General features: G+C 44.1%; 1 protein-coding gene across 1 annotated transcript in view; it reads left to right on the top strand.

Moving 5' to 3' along the window:
• LOC134359599 (laminin subunit beta-4-like) overlaps positions 1-3,478 on the top strand; it is a 163,439-nt gene extending 159,961 nt beyond the window's left edge. The window contains exon 34 of the mRNA XM_063073095.1: positions 3,339-3,478. Coding sequence (XP_062929165.1) covers positions 3,339-3,478 — 140 coding nt within the window. The remainder of the gene's footprint in view (positions 1-3,338) is intronic.
• Positions 3,479-18,639: the final 15,161 nt, after the last annotated feature.

Raw genomic sequence — 18,639 nt, forward strand, 5'->3', positions numbered from 1 at the left:
CCACTTGGTTCAGTTCCTTCCCACCTACATCCGCAACAGTTCTCATGCTCTCGATCTCCTCATTAACTTTCAATTCCCTGACCTTGACCGCCTCATTTTCACCATCGCTGTCCAGTCCCTATACATGTCTATCCCCCACTAAGAAGACCTTAAAGCTCTCCGCTTCTTTCTCCATAAAAGAATTACCCAGTTCCCCTCCACCATCACCCTCCTCTGTTTAGCAGAGCTGGTCCCAACCCTCAACAATTTTTCCTTCGGCTCCTCCCACTTTCTCCAGACTCCAGAGTTCGCCATGGGAACCTGCAAGGGCCCCAGCTATGTCTGCCTTTTTGTTGGATATGTAGAACAGTCCATGTTCCGAGCCTTCCCCGGTAATGCTCCCCAACTTCTCCTATGCTACATTGACAACTGTATTGGTGCTGCTTCATGCAGCCATAAAGAGCTCATCAATTTTATCACCTTTGCCTCCAAGTTCCACCCTGCCCTTAAATTCACTCTGTCTATTTCTGACACCTCCCTCCACTTTCTCAGGATTTCTGTCTCCATCTCTGTAGACAAACTGTCGACTGACGCCTTTTATAAACTTACCAAGTCCCACGGTTACCTTGGCTATGCTACTTCCCACCCAGTCTCCAACAAGAATGCTATTCCCTTTTCTCAGTTCCTCCATCTCAGTTCCCAGAATGCGGATTTCCTTTCCAGAATGGAGTTTCCCTTCCTCCACCAGTGATGCTGCCCTCACCCACATCTCCTTATTTCCCAAACATATGCACTCACCCCATCTTCCTGCCGCCTTAACAGTGATGGAGTTCCTCTTGTTCTTACCTACCGTTCCATAAACCTCCGCATCCAACACATCATTCTCGGAAACTTCGCCTTATCCAAAGGGATCCTACCACTAACCTCCCCCTCTCTCTCTCTGCTTTCCACAGGGATTGCTCTGTTCATGATTCCCTTGCCAATTCGTCCCTTCTCACTAATCTCTCTCCTGGCTCTAATCCCTGCAACTGGCCAAGGTGCTACACCAGCCCACTTACCTCCTCCCTCACCTCCATTCGGGGCCCCGAACAGTCCTTCCAGAGGAGGCAACACTTTACCTGTAAGTCTACTGGGGTTGTCTATTGTGTCCAATGCTCCCAATATGACCTATTCTACCTTGGTGACACCTTCCGTAAATTGGGGGACCGATTCATTAAGCACCTCCGCTCCATCTGCCACAAGTGGAACTTCCCAGTGGCCAATCATTTTAATTTCCATTCCCGTTCTGACATGTCAGTCCATGAGCTCCTCTTGTGCCAAGATCAGGCCATCCTCAGAATGGAGGAGCAACACCTTATATTACAAACAACAGGAATTCTGCAGATGCTGGAAATTCAAATCCCTTACTCACTCTTCCTTCAGTTAGTCCTGACGAAGGGTCTCGGCCTGAAACGTCGACTGCGCCTCTTCCTATAGATGCTGCCTGGCCTGCTGCGTTCACCAGCAACTTTGATGTGTGTTACCTTATATTACATCTGGGTAGCCTCCAACCTGATGGCATGAATATTGATCTCTCCATCCGGTAAACCAGGGGTCCCCAACCTTCTTCGCACTGCGGACCGGTTTCATATTGACAATATTCTTGCGGACCGGCCGACCGGGGGCGGGGGTCGGGTAGGGTTGTCAACAGACAAGAGTAGCAGTCAAATACGCTGGGTTTTCCCCGAAAAGACTACAATGACCATGAAGCCTTGTGCGGGCACCACTGTGCATGCGTAACTTGCGCATGCGTGTACAATTTTTTCCTACAAATCGTTTTTGGCGATTCTGTTCGGGGGGTGGGGTGTTAATCACGACCGGAATATAGATGATAATTAGCTAATACACTCAATTTCGTTTATAAAAGGGTTTATCTAACGAATTTAATATTAAACACACAGCACATATTTTCCTCGCATGAATATAGTGATAAGTCAATTATCAGCGGAGGACAGGGGAGCTTGAAGTAAATGTTGAACGAACTTCCTGTAGGAGTGGTAGAGGCAGGTTCGATATTATCATTTAAAGAAAAAATTGGATAGGTATACGGACAGGAAAGGAATGGAGGGTTATGGGCTGAGTGCAGGTCAGTGGGACTAGGTGAGAGTAGCGTTCAGCATGGACTAGAAGGGCAGAGCTGGCCTGTTTCCGTGCTGTAATTGTTATATAGTTATATAAGTCAATAGCATCATAACATTTTAAGTATCGTTTGGATATTAAACACGCAGCACATATTTTCCCTGTATGAACATATAAAATCATTGCAACACACCAATATCACTGAATCAGTGGGAGCCCTGGGCTTGTTTCCCTGCAACAAGACAGTCCTATTGATGGGCGATGGGAGACAGCGATACTCAAAGGGGGTTCCTAATGTCCAGTCTATTCCGCAATTTAGTTTTCGTTGCATTCATTGCAGAGATACGTTGGAAATGGAAGCAACGTTTTCAGTGCTTTCATGGCTATCTCAGGATATTTAGCCTTGACTTTGATCCATAATGCCGGCAAAGACGTTATGTCAAACATACTTTTCAGCCCGTCATCATTTGCAAGCTCGAGGAGTTGATCTTCTTCCTGCGCTGAAATGGATGACGCGCGGGTAATGACATCGCATGCGTAATGGCTCAACAGTGAGCGTGACAGGGAATGAGGAAAGGTGCAGCTGACTCCTATTGCCAAATCATATTGTTTCCTCGCAGTTCGGTAGAGCATGCTCTGCGGCCCGGTACCAGTCCGCAGCCCGGTGGTTGGGGACCGCTGCAGTAAACAAATGCCCCCTCCTTCCATTCCCCACTCTAGCCTCTAGCCTCTTCCCTCTTCTCACTTGCCTATCACCTCCCCCTGGGTCCCCTCCTAATTCACAATGACTTCCTCCCAACCCTGAGACCTGAATGGTCCTTTAGCCATAGTATCCAAGAACCTCTGGCTGAATACAGGAGATAGTATTCCTTTGATCGATCTTTATTGCTAGAAGTTTAAACTGTACTCTATGATTCTTCAAGTTGTCTGAAATGATAAGGCCATTATCTGAAGCATAATGGAATTGTGTCATATAGAGACAATTGAAACTTCAGTCATGAGTTTACTAAACATCATTAACTTTCCATAAAAGTTGAACTTTGTTTGTCAAAACATCCAAAATTGAAGTACAGGTTTTATTTATGTAATGAACTTTTGGTACAGTTTGAAATTTATACAGCTACAATCTGAATATAGTGTGGTCAGCTGCTGATGAAGAGGGAAAGAATGTTGACCAGTATTCTGACTGCAAGGACTGCAGATAATAAATTACAAATTTTAATTTTTTTCTGCATTTACAGAACTGGAAGAGCAGATGAAGGACAGAAATAGAAAACTGAAAGAAAACTCAGATTATTTGTCCAAATTAGAAGAAAATGTGACAAGTATTAAAGAGTTTATTGAGGAGAAGATCATCTTCTACAATAACTGTCTACCGTAATCAAATAGTAGTGCACCTTTTTATTGTCAATTACTCTTTGTAACTTTTAAAATTTAAGACTTCACAAAATATTGTGTAAAATACTTTAATGATAACAATATGAGATTTCATGAGAATGGGCTTATATTCTGTTCTCTGCAACTGAATCACAAAAGCAACATAAAATTATTCTACACAAATCATTGTGCGTTGACTCTTTGATTGTCAACTCTGAATTTGTAACAAGTGGAAGTTGAAGAAAATTGAAACTAAATGAAAGATTGCACACCTACAATAAATACTTATTAGGGTGGCTTTTGTCAACAAATGCATTTTTACTTAACCAAACCTTTTTCTTCGCATTATTCCTTGCAACTATTGCTCCCCCAGGGTACAAAGCCAAACAATGAATGTTCTCCAGGACACTAACAGTTAACTACTTAACTTCAACAGATAGGCAGAAGCCCCCCCCCCCCCCCGATAGCAAAGCACCCAGCTTCTTTTGTTTTGCCAAAATTGTTCATCAGGAAAACTCTGGAAAAGTTTTTGCCCCGAGCTTTTCTCCACTTTGTCATGGAAGTGCAGTACAGATAAATCTGAGTGTACTATGTGGTATAACCAGACATATTGTTGTACCAGATTCTGTTGTTTACTTTAAGAATGGCTATCTTCAATAATGGATGCTCTGCGCTTATGATATCACTTGCACTTTTTGAAAACTCACAAATTGGACATGAAGCCTGACCCTTTGTATCTTGGCCTTTTGGTTCTTCTCTTCATACTTTACAGCAACCACTTCAACATTTTTTAAGATACTGGTCCTCCACACGTTACAGCAATGATCAGTCCCTGTGAACAGATCACAGCCCGAACAATTCGCCAGTCAGAAATGAGGTTGCAAACCAAGTCCCCACCTGGCAGAACATGCCTGGGGCCACCACAAGCTGCTGGCAAGTCCATCCTAAACACTTGTTTGCATGTATGGGCTTTACATAAGTTGGGCATTCATAAACTGGAGAGGACCATGAGATTTTGTTACATAGATAAGGATGGCACTTGCATCAATACGGTCAGGTCTGAGAAGTGAACCAATGGGTTTACATGCTTGTCTATAGTTAAATGACAACCTTTGGACTCAGAGAAAAGTTACAGGTGTTTTCACTCAAGGCTAGTAAGATCCCAATGCAGAAAACTACATTCCATGGCAACCTTGCCAAAACACTAATGATGTTATCAAGTCACAGCAGGTGGCAGACTTCAGTCAGAACACCCTTTCTGGAACACACAGTAGATGCCTCATAAGATATAGGAGCAGAATTCGGTCATTTAGCCCATTGAGTCTGCTCTGCTATTTCATAGTGGCTGATCCAATTTTCCTCACAGCCCCAATCTCCTGTCCCCTCCCTGTACCCCTTCATGCCCTGACCAATCAAGAATCTACCAACCCCTGCCTTAAATATACATAAAGATTTGACCTCCATGGCTGCCTGTGGCAAAGAATTCCACAGATTCACCACTTTCAGGCTCCAACATGCACATTAGACTGTTTCATTAAAATGGGCTCCTCCTCATCTCTGTTCTAAAAAGATGTCCCTCTATTCTGAAGCTGTGTCCTCTGGCCTTAGACTCTCCCACCATAGGAAGTATCCTCTCCACATCCATGCTATCAAGCCCTTTCTCCATTCAATAGGATTCAATAAGGATGCCTCTCATTCTTCTAAATTCTAGTGAATTCAGGCCCAGAGCCATCAAACGATCTTCATAATGCAAGCCATTCAATGAACCTTCTTTGAACCCGCTTCAGTTTCAACACGTCCTTTCTAAGATACAGGCCCAAAACTGTTCACAATACTCTTAAGTGAGCCCTCACCAGTACTTTATAAGGTCTCAATAATACATTCTTGCTTTTATATTCTAGTCCTCTTGAAAGGAATGCCAACATCATATTTGCCTTCCAAACCACAGACTCAACCTGCAAATTAACCTTTGGGAAATCCTGCACGAAGACACCCAAATCCCTTTGCACCTCAATTTTTTTGTATTTTCTCTCCATTTAGAAAATAGTCAAACTTTCATTTCTGCCACCAAAGTGCATGACCATACACTTTCCAACACTGTATCCCATCTGTCATTCCTTTTCCTATTCTCCTAATCTGTCTAAATCCTTCTGTAGCCTATCTACTTCCTCAAAGCTACCTGCCCCTCCACCCATCTTCATATCATCTGCAAACTTTGCAGCAAAGCCATTAATGCCATCATCCAAGTCTTTGACATGTAATGTAAAAGGAATCAGTCCCACCACAGACACCTGTGGAACCCACTGGTCACCAGTAGCCAACCAGAAAAGGCTTCCTTTATTCCCACTCTTTGCCTCTTGCCAATCAGCCACTGCTTTATCCATACTAGAATCTTTCCTGTAATACCATGGGCTCATAACTCGTTAAGCAGCCTCATGTGTGGCACCTTGGCAATGGCTTTCTGAGAATCCAAGTACACGATATCAAATGATTATTCTTTGTCTATCCTGGTTGTTATTTCTTCAAAGAATTCCAACAGATTTTTCAGGCAAGATTTTCCCTTGAGGAAACCATACTGACTACGGCCTATTTAATCATGTGCCTCCAAGTACCCTGAGACACCATCCTTATTAATCAACTCAAACATCTTCCCATACATTGAAGTTAGACTAACTGGCCCATAGTTTCTGTTCTTCTGCCACTCTCCCTTCTTGAAGAGTGGAGTGACATTTGCAATTTTCCAGTCTTCCAGAACCATTCAAGAATCTAGTGATTCCTGAAAGATCATTACTAATGCCTCCACAATTTCTTCAGCCACCTCTTTCAAAACCCTGGGGTGTACACCATCTGGTCCAGGTGACTTATCCACCTTCAGACCTGTCAATTTCCAAAGGACCTTCTCTCTAGTAATGGCAACTTCTCACACTTCATGACCCTTTACACCTGGAAATTCCACCATCCCCTGTTTCTAACTCTCCAGCATCATTTTCCAGCAGACTGACATCCACTCTCACTTCTCTTTTACACTTTATGTACCTGAAGAAACTTCTGGTATCCTCTTTAATATTATTGGTTAGTTTACTTTCATATTCTATCTTTACCTTCTTAATGGCTTTTTAGTTGCCTTCTGTTGGTATTAAAAGCTTCCCAATCCTCCAACTTCCCACTAATTTTTGCTCTATTATATGCCCTTTCTTTGGCTTTTATGTTGGCTTTGACTTCTCTTGTTAGCCACAGTTGTTACATCCTACCTTTAGAATACTTCTTCCTCTTTGGGATGTATATTTCCTGTGCCTTCCAAATTGCTTTCAGAAATTCCAGACATTGCTGCTCTGCCATCATCCCTGCCAGTGTTCTTTTCTAATCAATTCTGGCCAGCTCCTCTCTCATACCTCTGTAATTCCCTTTACTCCACTGTAATACTGATACATCTAACTTTAGCTTCTCTTTCTGAAATCTCAGTGTGATTTCGATCCTATTATGAATACTTGCCCAAAAGGGTTCTTTCATCTTAAGCTCTCTAATCAATTCTGGTTCATTCCACAACACCCAATCCAGAATAGCTGATTCCCCTTGTGAGCTCAACCACGAGCTCCTCTAAAAAGCCATTTCGTAGGCACTCCAGAAATTCCTCCTCCTGGAATCCAGCACCAACCTGATTTTCCCAATCTACTTGCATATTGGTGACCACATGACTATCATAACATTGTTTTTTTGGCATGCATTTTCCATCTCCCATTGTAATTTGTAGACCACATCCTCACTACTGTTTGGGGGTCTGTATACAACACCCATCAGGGTCTTTTTACCTTTGCAGTTCCTTAGCTCTATCCACAATGATTCAATGCCTTCCAACCCTATGTACCTCTTTTTAATTATTTCATTTCATTTTTACCAACACAGTAATGCCACCCCCTCTGCCTTCCTGCCTTTCCTTTCAAAACAAAGTGTATCCTTGGACATTAAGCTCCCAGCTATAATCTTCTTTCAGCCATGATTCAGTGGTGCCTACAATATCATACTCGCCAATCTGCAAGTGTGCTACAAGTTCATCTACCTTATTCCATATTCTGCGCACATTCAAATACAACACCCTCAGTCCTGTATTCACCCTTTTTGATTTTGTCTATCTTTTATGTTGCAACTCATCCTTTTGACTGCAATTTTGCCCTATCACCAGCCTCTCCTCACTACACATTGCCTCTGTAAACCAGCTACCTCATCATCCGCCTTTTCTACAATAATTCTTGCACTGAAATATATGCAGCTCAGGACACTAGTCGCACCATGATCAACCTTTTGATTCCTAACTATGAGGTCTTACCAACATTTGCCTCCACAACATCTCCACCAACTGTTCTAACTGTTCTGGAACTCTGGTTCCCATCCCCCTACAGCTCTAGTTTAAACCTCACTGTACAGCATTAATAAACCTTCCTGCTAGGATATTAGTCCCCTCCAGTTCAGGTGCAAACCATTCCTTCTGTACAGGTCCCAGCTTCCCTGGAAGAGAGCCTAATGATCCAAAAATCTTATGCCCTCCCTCCTACACTAACTCCTTAGCCACGTAATAAACTATAATCTTCCCAGTTCTAGCCTCACTAGCACGTGGCACAGGTAGCAATCCTGAGATCACAACCCTGGAGGTCCTGCCCTTTAACTTAGTATCTAACTCCCTGAACTCCCTATGCAAAACCTTGTTACTCATCCTACCGATGTCATTGTGGGTAAGATGAGTTCTACTGACTGACTGTTCACCCTCCCATTTAAGAATGCTGAGGACTCAATCCGAGATATCACGGACCCTGGTTCCCGGGAGGCAACATACCATCCAAGAATCTAACTCTCACTCACAGAGCCTCCTGTCCGTTCCCCTATATAACAAATCCCCTATCACTAAAGAGTGTCTCTTCTCCCCCTTCCCTTCTGAGTCACAAAGGCAGACTCAGTGCCAGAGGCCTGACAACTGTGTCTTTCCTCTGTTAGGTCATCGCCCCCCAACCATATCCAAAGTGTTGTTCAGGGGGATGGCCACTCCCTGCACTGACTCCTTAACCATTTTCCCCTTCCTGACTGTCACCCAGTTTCCTGTGTCCTGAACCATGGGTGTAACTACCTCTCTATATGTCCTTTCTATCACCCCTTCAGCCTCCTGAATGATCCAGAGTTCACCCAGTTCCAGCTCCAACTCCTTAACACAGATTGTTAGAAGCTGCAGCTGGATGCACTTCTTGTAGTTGTAGTGGTCAGGGACACTGGAGGTCTCCCTGCCTTTCCACATCCTGCAAGAGGAGCATTTATCTATCTTGCCTGGCACCTCTACTATCCTAGCAAAGCAGAATACCACTCCAACTATGTCCATTTACAGGTCAACCGCCATGCTTGCCCCTACCTTCCCTTAATTTGCTCTTGCTAATCAACCCCAAACACAGATTGGCCACTGGTCAAAGCTTTTTCGCTGTAGTGGTCCGCTGTAGTGGACCTGACTGAAATCCCCTCCCCTGAAAACTTCCAGTGTCCGGGTTGGCTGTTAGTCAAAGCTCCTGGCTTTGTGTTCAGTTAGATTCTGAAAGGTGTTGTTTCCAGGGAACACCCTGGACAGGTATGACCTGCTGAAAAGTCCTCTCACCCTTCTCATCAGGCAGTTTCTCCTTCACTGTCCAGCCATCACACATTCTCCTTGTTATGCTCCACTCCATGGAGGTGGCCTCCTAATCTGAGACCTACCACTATTTCTAGCAGCATTGAAGTGAACAAAACACACACCACACAATTTAGACAGCGAGTTCAAAATTCAAAGTTTTTTTAAATCAGATTATGTACTGTATACGTCACCACTTACAACCCTGAAATTCATTTTCCTGTGGGTATACTCAGCAAATCTATTGAATAGTAACTAAAACAGGATCAATGAAAGATCAACCAGAGTGCAGAAGACAACAAACTGCAAATGCAAATATAAGTAAATAGCAATAAATAATGAGAACATGAAATAACAAGATAATGAGTCCTTAAAATGAGATTATTAGTTGTGGGAACATTGCAATGGATGGACAAGTGAGTGTAGTTATCCCTTTTGTTCAAGAGCCTGATGGACAACAGCAAACATTTGTAAATTTGCAGCAATGACCGGAAAAAGAAATGACCTTCAACTAATTATTGGCAATTGATAAACCTTTCTAAAAAAAAGTGGAGTTCTTGCAAACTGTTTACATTTATATAGTTCAAAATTAACAGAGGCTGTTAGGTGGAATTTCATGCTTTGGAACTGCAGACCTAACATCTAAGCACCTTTAGATGCAGATCTGCTTTTCATGTTTTTCCAAGACTCCCTCTGATGAGTTCTACGTTAGAACTGTGTGTAGCAAACCCTGAGCATCACTCCAGATTCGTTCTGCAATCATAACATCCAAAACAGAAGTCCTATTGATTTCAACAAGTACCTATTGATCTAGCTGTTCCTCTTGCTATTCCTGAATGGTGAGTGCTGCATATTTTCCCCCCTTATTTATTAGTCAGGAATAATCCCAATCAACATTGCTCTACTTTTATACGGACATAAACCTATTGGTTCCCTAATCTCTGGAGAGGTGGAGGCTGAGGGGAAACCTGACAGAAGTTTATGGGAGGCATAGATAGATAGCCGGTATCATTTTTTCCAGATTTGAAATGCCTAATAATAGAGGGCATGAATAAAGTGAAATGGGTTAATTTCAAAAGAGATATTGTTGAACAAGGGTTTTACACAGAGACTGGTGGATGCCTGTGTTAGGCATATTCTGGAGCTATGGCATATAACAAATATCAATTTCAACAGCAGCCAGTCTTCAGACCTGAATGTGGATTGTAAATTGAATTTAAAATGCAGCTCTAAACAATGGTCTTCCTGGAGCAGCATTTGGGGTTGTTTGCAAAGAAACGCCCATTTGACCTCAGATGCTGAACAATCATGAATGCAGCCCAGAGTCAATGGGAATTAACCGTCATTTTGGGCGTCTGGAGTGTGAGTGTGAAGATGGAGATGTCTGAAAATTATATGTAATTCAAAGGAAGTATTTGCCTGGAATGCGCTGCCAGGGAGTGGAGGCAAATACCATGGAGGCCTTTAAAAAGCTCTTAGATATGCACACAAATGTTCAGAGAACATTGTGATATGGACATTGTGTAGGCAGAGGGATTAGTTTAGTTAGTCACTTAGTTATTAATTTAATTAATTCAACGCAACATTGTGGGCTGAGGGAGGCTTTCCTGTGCTGTACTGTTCTTTTTTCAGTTCTATTCATCTTCCAGTTTTGATGATACTGTACTTTAGGACCATGTTCAAATGTATGCATTTTAAATTAAGTGCCTGAGGCTCATGTATTTTTTCATTTGTTCAGGTAATGTGACTGGCATCTCCAGTATTTACTGTTCATTTCTGTTCCCCCCTCCCCCCCCCCTCCGATTTGGAGAGAAGGACTACAGTCAACCACATTCTGGAGTCACATTCAAGCCAAATCAGCTAAAGATGATACATCTCCTTCCCCGAAGAATTCTGATGAAAATCAGAAACTACAGTTACTGTAATTGAGACCAGCTTTTCAAAATTTGAAATTCATTTAATTATTTGAATTTACATTCTCCAGTTGCTCTCATGGGATTCAAACATTTTTTCTGGATCAATGGTCCATAACTCTGGCTGCTAGATCAGCCCAGTGGTACTTACTGTGTGCTGCTGCAACCTGTGTGCAAATTAAATAAAGAGGAAATTCTAGAGGGACCTAAAGCAAGTGCCAACGTAAAATGCAGCAGTTTATTCTTATCACGATGTAGGCATGAAAAATTTCTTCTATGTCAAAATCAGATTCCTATCCAGCAATAAGAACCTCTAAGAAAGATGGGAAGAGGTGCAGGGGAACAATGTCAACTGCAGGTTTGCTTGGCTTGATTTTACACACAGCTCAATGTGACTACACACAAAGGTGGCCATCACGACAAGGTCAACATTGGAGATCCAAAGTGGTGCGTATCCCACAAGTCATGATGTTCACGTCTCTAGGGAATGGAGGAAACTGTATATCAAATATTGCCCTCATTCTGACGGCCGCCTTTTTGTGCAGCTACAGCAAACTGTGTACAGAATCAAAATATGCAAATGCCAAGCAATTTGATTGAAATCTGCAGCCATCGACACAGTGCTGCACTGACTGGCTCACTGACTGTAGACTCACTTTTGGGGGCGCAACAGTTTGATGTTCAATGTTTTGTATGTTACTTGTTGCTTTTTTTTGTCTGCCCGATTTGTTCTTTTTCTCGCAACTCTGGTGGTCTTGTGTGGGAGTTTTCTTTAGATGGGTTCCACGGTGCTTCTTTGTTTTGTGGTTGTCTACAAGAAGACAGATCTCAAGATTGTATACTGTAAACAAACTTTCATAATAAATGTACTTTGAACTTTGAATAGTACATGCTGAGTTCCTGCCTGTCCACTATGTTGTGAAAGATGGGCCTGAACTTATCCTACATAATGTTAAATTCAGTTGGACCTGGCTTCACTACCAGTCCTTAAGAGAAAACTTCTTGCTGAAAAACACCTTTGACGACAATCCATCAGACCGTGGTGAACACAAAACTTCCTGCAGGTCCTCTAGGAGGACATGATGGATCAACTGCTGCTGGAAACATCATCAGCTCAGAGAAAGCCACACTCTACTCTGCCTGAAACTGGTCTTTCAGTGTAAGGAGATGTCCATAAGCAAATGCTGCCACCTGGCAATAGAACATGACTATTGCCAGGTTCTATGGGATGCACAGAAGATTAGTGCAGCCAGAAACTTCAAAACTTCCTAGGTGCATTACCGAAGGAGGAAGCAAGAGTGGTTTTCATATACTGTAAGTAAACTGTGTTGGCTTGCTAAGAGAAAGAATGCATTAATTTAACAGTAAAGAAAGACGATGGCCACAAATGTGACTCAGGCATTCATCAGCAGCTGGAGTGATTGGTTTGGCACTGCATCTGATGCTTCCCCAGTCCCCAGTTCACATCACCCCTATGGGCAGCGATGGCCCAGAACCTTGGTATTAGGCTACATCGCACCACGGTGTATCACCCACAGTCCAATGCGGCCTAGGCAAGCAGTCTCACTGCTCCTTAAAGGCTGCTCAGAGGGTTTCTCTGACAGCTGAGTGTTGGCATGATCATCTCCCATGGGTCCTTCTAGGGCTCAGATCTGTTCCGAAAGAGGACCTGCAGTCGTCTGAGTTGGCATACAGACAGCTATTACGAGTGCCAACTGATTTTATTCCCTATACCACAACAGCCTCGACAGCTTCTCAACAGTGTTCCATACTCCTCAGTAAATTCCTTTGCACCTATTCCTACCTCCTGTCATAGCAAACAGCACTCTTGGGTTCCTGTTGACCTCTATTTCACCTCATTCATTTTCATCCACCACCATGCACACCAACATCCCCATATGCCCCCTTATGATGGCCCATTCCGCATTTTGAAATGGAGAGAGAAGACTTTTATCATAGGTAGGAGAGATAAACCTGAATGTATTTAGGTAGATCGCCTTAAACCAGCCCACCGACATTTGGAGGATTCTGCTACCATGCCCCTGCCATTACAACATGACCAGGGGGGTGTCAACACACCTCTGGATGAGCCAGAGGCACAGAGGCACCTGCTGTTCCTCCACCCATGGAACACAGGACTTGAACTAGGCATCTCATCTGAGCTCTGGAGAGGCTTGCAATGCCAGTTTTAGTGAATCCTGGTGGGATCACCTTAAGAGGCTGATCAGGTGTGATGACGTAATGACATGGTTTAACCACACTTTACATTTTATGCTTGGCGGACAATAAAGGTGCTGTTATGGTTTGTCTTAAACTTAAACCACCTCTGCCGTTTTATTTGCAAAAACCTACATGGGTTTTAGGTCTATATTGGTTCTGCTAAGTATTGTGAGCATGAAATGGTGGTGCCAGAATGTGTGACAACAATTGCAGGCTGCCCCTAGCACACCTTCAGGTGTGTTGGTTGTTAATACAAACAATGTGTTTCATTGTATGTTTCCAATCTTGAATCTTGAATCTATAGGTGCATGCCTCTCTAAGGGCTGTTTCATACAGCAATAATTATGCAATTATAGTCTTTAAATATGATTACCAATTTAGGAGATCTGCCATTAAAGCAAAGTAACTTTATTAAAAATATTTCTAAATTATTTACATTGTGAATATATACAACTGTAATTGTCCTTGCTGGAACAATGGAAATAGCTAGTGTCTTTTTTAAGTCATGCTGTGTTTCCAAGTACGTAAATGTAACTTTTCTACACATTTAGAAGGAATGTTGCATCCATCATATGCAGGACATGTCTGATCCAGACGTCTGTAGTTCCAGCCACAAGAGGGCAGTATACCTTTGGTGTTATTGCCTTGAATTTATATCACACAGTGTCATGATTTGGTGAAGGAACAAATTTCACCAAAACCATTGTCATTGTGGGAGTAAAATTTGGCCTCAAACTTAAGTCCCAGCTGCAACTTACAGAACAACTTTGTAAACGTTCAAGCTGTGCCTGCAACATACATCACAGGTACATCCCACCCCACCATTAGTGGTATTTACAGGAGGCACTTTGATTGTCAAAGATCCACGCCATGTAATTTTCTCAAACTTCCAGTAATGCCCCCCACCACCCCTCTCCTTCACTATTTCCCATCCCCTCTTCCCTCTCTTATCTCCTTGCCTACCCATCACCTTCCTCTGATGCTCCTCCCCCTTTCCTTTCTTCCGAGCCTTCCGTCTCTTTTACCAATTACTTCCCAACTCTTTACTTCATCCTCTCCCCCGTCACCTTGTTTCCCTCTCCCCTCCTCCCCCTCACACCTTTTAAATCTTTGCCTCAGCTTTTTCTCTCCAGTCCTGCAGAAAGGTTTCGACCCGAAAAATGAACTGTACTCTTTTCCATGGATGCTGCCTGGCCTGCTGAATTCCTCCAGCATTTGTCTGTGTTGCTGGGTTTTCCAGCATCTGCAGATTTTCTCTTCCATGTCATCTTCTTGCGGCTGTAATCGGCAGGAGATACAGAAGCCTGAAGTCCCACACCACCAGTTTCAAGAACAGCTACTTCAGCCTCTCAATTCTTGCACCAACCAGCATAACCCTAATCAGTATAGTTTAGCAAAACTATGACTGCTGTTTATTCCCTCCTTAGGTGCTGCCTCATGTTAAGGCATTTTGGGGGTTAGGACATTTAGCGAATATTGACTTCAGAGACCAACCTGCAGATCTGAATATGGATTCAGATCCATATAGATTAAATTTAAAATTCGCTCAAAACAAGAAAAATGCAGATTAGACAGACCAGGAAATGGGCACTTAACTGATTGTCTGCATATGCATGGTTACGACAGTAATTAGCATGTCTTGGTGGGAAGATCCAGGCATTTGAAACCGTTACATGTAACTCAAAAGAAGCACATTGAGGGTATTGTAACTATAGAAATTGTCCTGTTACCTTTGCTCCTTAACATATAAAAATGTGCTGTAATGTTGAATCGAAGTGTCTCTTTATCTCTCTCCCTCTCTCCCGTCCCCCTTTCCCTCTCTCTGAAGCACCTTCAATAATTCCAAAAGACTGAAGTAGGGCAAATACCGAAAGGCTTTTATTCACAGTAAAACGTGACCTCCATGCTGAGTATCTGCCCTTGGCCTGAAGGGGAGGAGTAGGGCAAAATCATCTTTATTCAGGGTTCCATGGGACGAGCCACAGGGGCAGGCAGCAGAGGGGCGTGTCCAGACAATTAACCCAGTTACAACATATATATATGGTTTACCACACTCTCTCCCTCCCCTTTTCTCTCTCTCTCCTCCCCTCCCCTTCTCCCTTTCTATCTCTTTCTCCTCCCCTTCCTCTCCCTCTCCTTCCCTCCTCTCCCTCTCTCTCCTCCCCCCTCCCTCTCCCCCACCTCTCTCTCTCTCTCTCTCTCATGACTCCAAAAGGTTGTCAGTTTACTCGCAACACACATTAAAGTTGCTGGTGAGCGCAGCAGGCCAGGCAGCATCTATAGGAAGAGGTACAGTCGACGTTTCGGGCCGAGACCCTTCGTCAGGACTAACTGAAAGAAGAGATAGTAAGAGATTTGAAAGTGGGAGGGGGAGGGGGAGATCCAAAATGATAGGAGAAGACAGGAGGGGGAAGGATGGAGCCAAGAGCTGGACAGGTGATTGGCAAAAGGGATATGAGAGGATCATAGGACAGGAGGCCTAGGGAGAAAGAAAAGGGAGGGGGGGGAAAAAAGCCCAGAAGATGGGCAAGGGGTATAGTGAGAGGGACAGAGGGAGAAAAAGGAGAGAGAGAAAAAGAATGTGTGTATATAAATAAATAACGGATGGGGTACGAGGGGGATGTGGGGCATTAGCGGAAGTTTGAGAAGTCAATGTTCATGCCATCAGGTTGGAGGCTACCCAGACGGAATATAAGGTGTTGTTCCTCCAACCTGAGTGTGGCTTCATCTTTACAGTAGAGGAGCCCCTGGATAGACTTATCAGAATGGGAATGGGATGTGGAATTAAAATGTGTGGCCACTGGGAGATCCTGCTTTCTCTGTGGACAGAGCATAAGTGTTTAGCGAAACGATCTCTCAGTCTGCATCGGGTCTCATCAATATATAGAAGGCCACAGCGGGAGCACTGGACGCAGTATATCACCCCAGTCGACTCACAGGTGAAGTGTTGCCTCACCTGGAAGGACTGTCTGGGGCCCTGAATGGTGGTGAGGGAGGAAGTGTAAGGGCATGTGTAGCACTTGTTCCGCTTACAAGGAGGGAGATCGGTGGGGAGGGATGGGGGGGGACGAATGGACAAGGGAGTCGCATAGGGAGCAATACCTGCCGAAAGCAGGGGGGGGAGGGAAAGATGTGCTTAGTGGTGGGATCCCGTTGGAGGTGGCCGAAGTCACAGAGAATTATATGTTGGACCCAGAGGCTGGTGGGGTGGCAGGTGAGGACAAGGGGAACCCTATTCCTAGTGGGGTGGCGGGAGGACGCAGATGTGCGTGAAATGGGGGAGATGCGTTTGAGAGCAGAGTTGATGGTGGAGGAAGGGAAGCCCCTTTCTTTAAAAAAGGAGGACATTTCCCTCATCCTGGAATGAAAAGCCTCATCCTGAGAGCAGATGCGGCGGAGACGGAGGAATTGCGAGAAGGGGATGGCATTTTTGTAAGAGACAGGGTGAGAAGAGGAATAGTCCAGATAGCTGTGAGAATCAGTAGGCTTATAGTAGACATCAGTAGATAAGCTGTCTCCAGAGATAGAGACAGAAAGATCTAGAAAGGGGAGGGAGGTGTCAGAAATGGACCAGGTAAACTTGAGGGCAGGGTGAAAGTTGGAGGCAAAGTTAATGAAGTCAACGAGCTCAGCATGCGTGCAGGAAGCAGCACCAATGCAGTCGTTGATGTAGCAAAGGAAAAGTGGGGGACAGATACCAGAATAGGTTTGGAACATAGATTGTTCCATAAAGCCAACAAAAAGGCTTTCTCTCTGCTTTCCACAGGGATCGCTCCCTATGCAGCTCCCTTGTCCATTCGTTCCCCCCCCCATCCCTCCCCACCAATCTCCCTCCTGGCACTTATCCTTGTAAGCAGAACAAGTGCTACACATGCCCTTACACTCCCTCCCTCACCACCATTCAGGGCCCCAGACAGTCCTTCCAGGTGAGGCGACACTTCGCCTGTGAGTCGGGTGGGGTGATATACTGCATCCGCAGCTCCCGATGTGGCTTTCTATACATTGGCGAGACCCAACGCAGACTGGGAGATCATTCCGCTGAACACCTACTCTCTATCCGCCAGAGAAAGCAGGATCTCCCAGTGGCCACACATTTTAATTCCACATCCCATTCCCATTCTGATAAGTCTATTCACGGGCTCTTCTACTGTAAAGATGAAGCCACACTCAGATTGGAGAAACAACACCTTATATTCCATCTGGGTAGCTTCCAACCTGATGGCATGAGCATTGACTTCTCTAACTTCCACTAATGCCCCATCTCCCCCTCAAACCCCATCTGTTATTTATTTATATACACACATTCTTTTTCTCCCTCTGTCCCTCTCACTATACCCCTTGCCCATCCTCTGGGCTTTTTCTTCCCCTCTCCCCCTTTTCTTTCTTCCTAGGCCTCCTGTCCCATGATCCTCTCATATCCCTTTTGCCAATCAACTGTCCAGCTCTTGGCTCCATCCCTCCCCCTCCTGTCTTCTCCTATCATTTCGGATCTCCCCCTCCCACTTTCAAATCTCTTACTAGCTCTTCTTTCAGTTAGTCCTGACGAAGGGTCTCGGCCCGAAATGTCGACTGTACCTCTTCCTATAGATGCTGCCTGGCCTGCTGCGTTCACCAGCAATTTTTATATGTGTTGCTTGAAATTCCAGCATCTGCAGATTTCCTCGTGTTTGCAGTTTATTTGTGAGGTGTGTATCAAATAAAAAGACTACTTTTTGTACCTATCAGCTGCGTCTCTCCAGTGGCTTTGTTCATGTGACGCCATCTGACATGCTGAGTTCCTCCAGTATTTTGAGTGTATTGTCCTATGACCACTGTGCAATAAAATGGACTTTAGTTTGTAGCCGTTCTGATTGTGCTTTCTTGTAAAAATGTAGGCAGGTAGATAGTTTGTAAGCTGGTGCACTCCAACCACTGCTTATGTACAGCTTCTGCATGCTCCTGGTGCATGACCTGGGTGTTCTCCATACTATCTCAAAGGCCCCTTCTTCACTTCCAACAGTCATGGGCCAGTAGTTCCCAGGAGTCAGTGGGAATATGGCACTTCTAAGAAGATTTGAGCAAGTTCTTGAATCTTTTTTCTTTATTTGCCCAGGAAATGGGTTCAAATGGAGTGTATGTAATCAGGCATGTGAACAATGTGGCCCGATGTAGCTGAGAGTAACTAGGTCCTCAATACTGGCTTGGACAAGGATGCGTTGTGTTTAACCTATCCTTCTATTGAAAGTCAGACAGGAACATAAACATCAAAAGAACCATAAACCAAGAGATTCTGCAGATGCTGGAAATCTTGAGCAACACACAGAAAGTGCCAGAGGAACTTAGCAGGTCCAGCAGCTTCAATGCAGGGGAATAAACAGCCGATGCTTTGGGCCAGAATTCTTCATCAATGCT

This window comes from Mobula hypostoma, chromosome 20, assembly GCF_963921235.1.
Source record: "Mobula hypostoma chromosome 20, sMobHyp1.1, whole genome shotgun sequence".
Classification (NCBI taxonomy): domain Eukaryota; kingdom Metazoa; phylum Chordata; class Chondrichthyes; order Myliobatiformes; family Myliobatidae; genus Mobula; species Mobula hypostoma.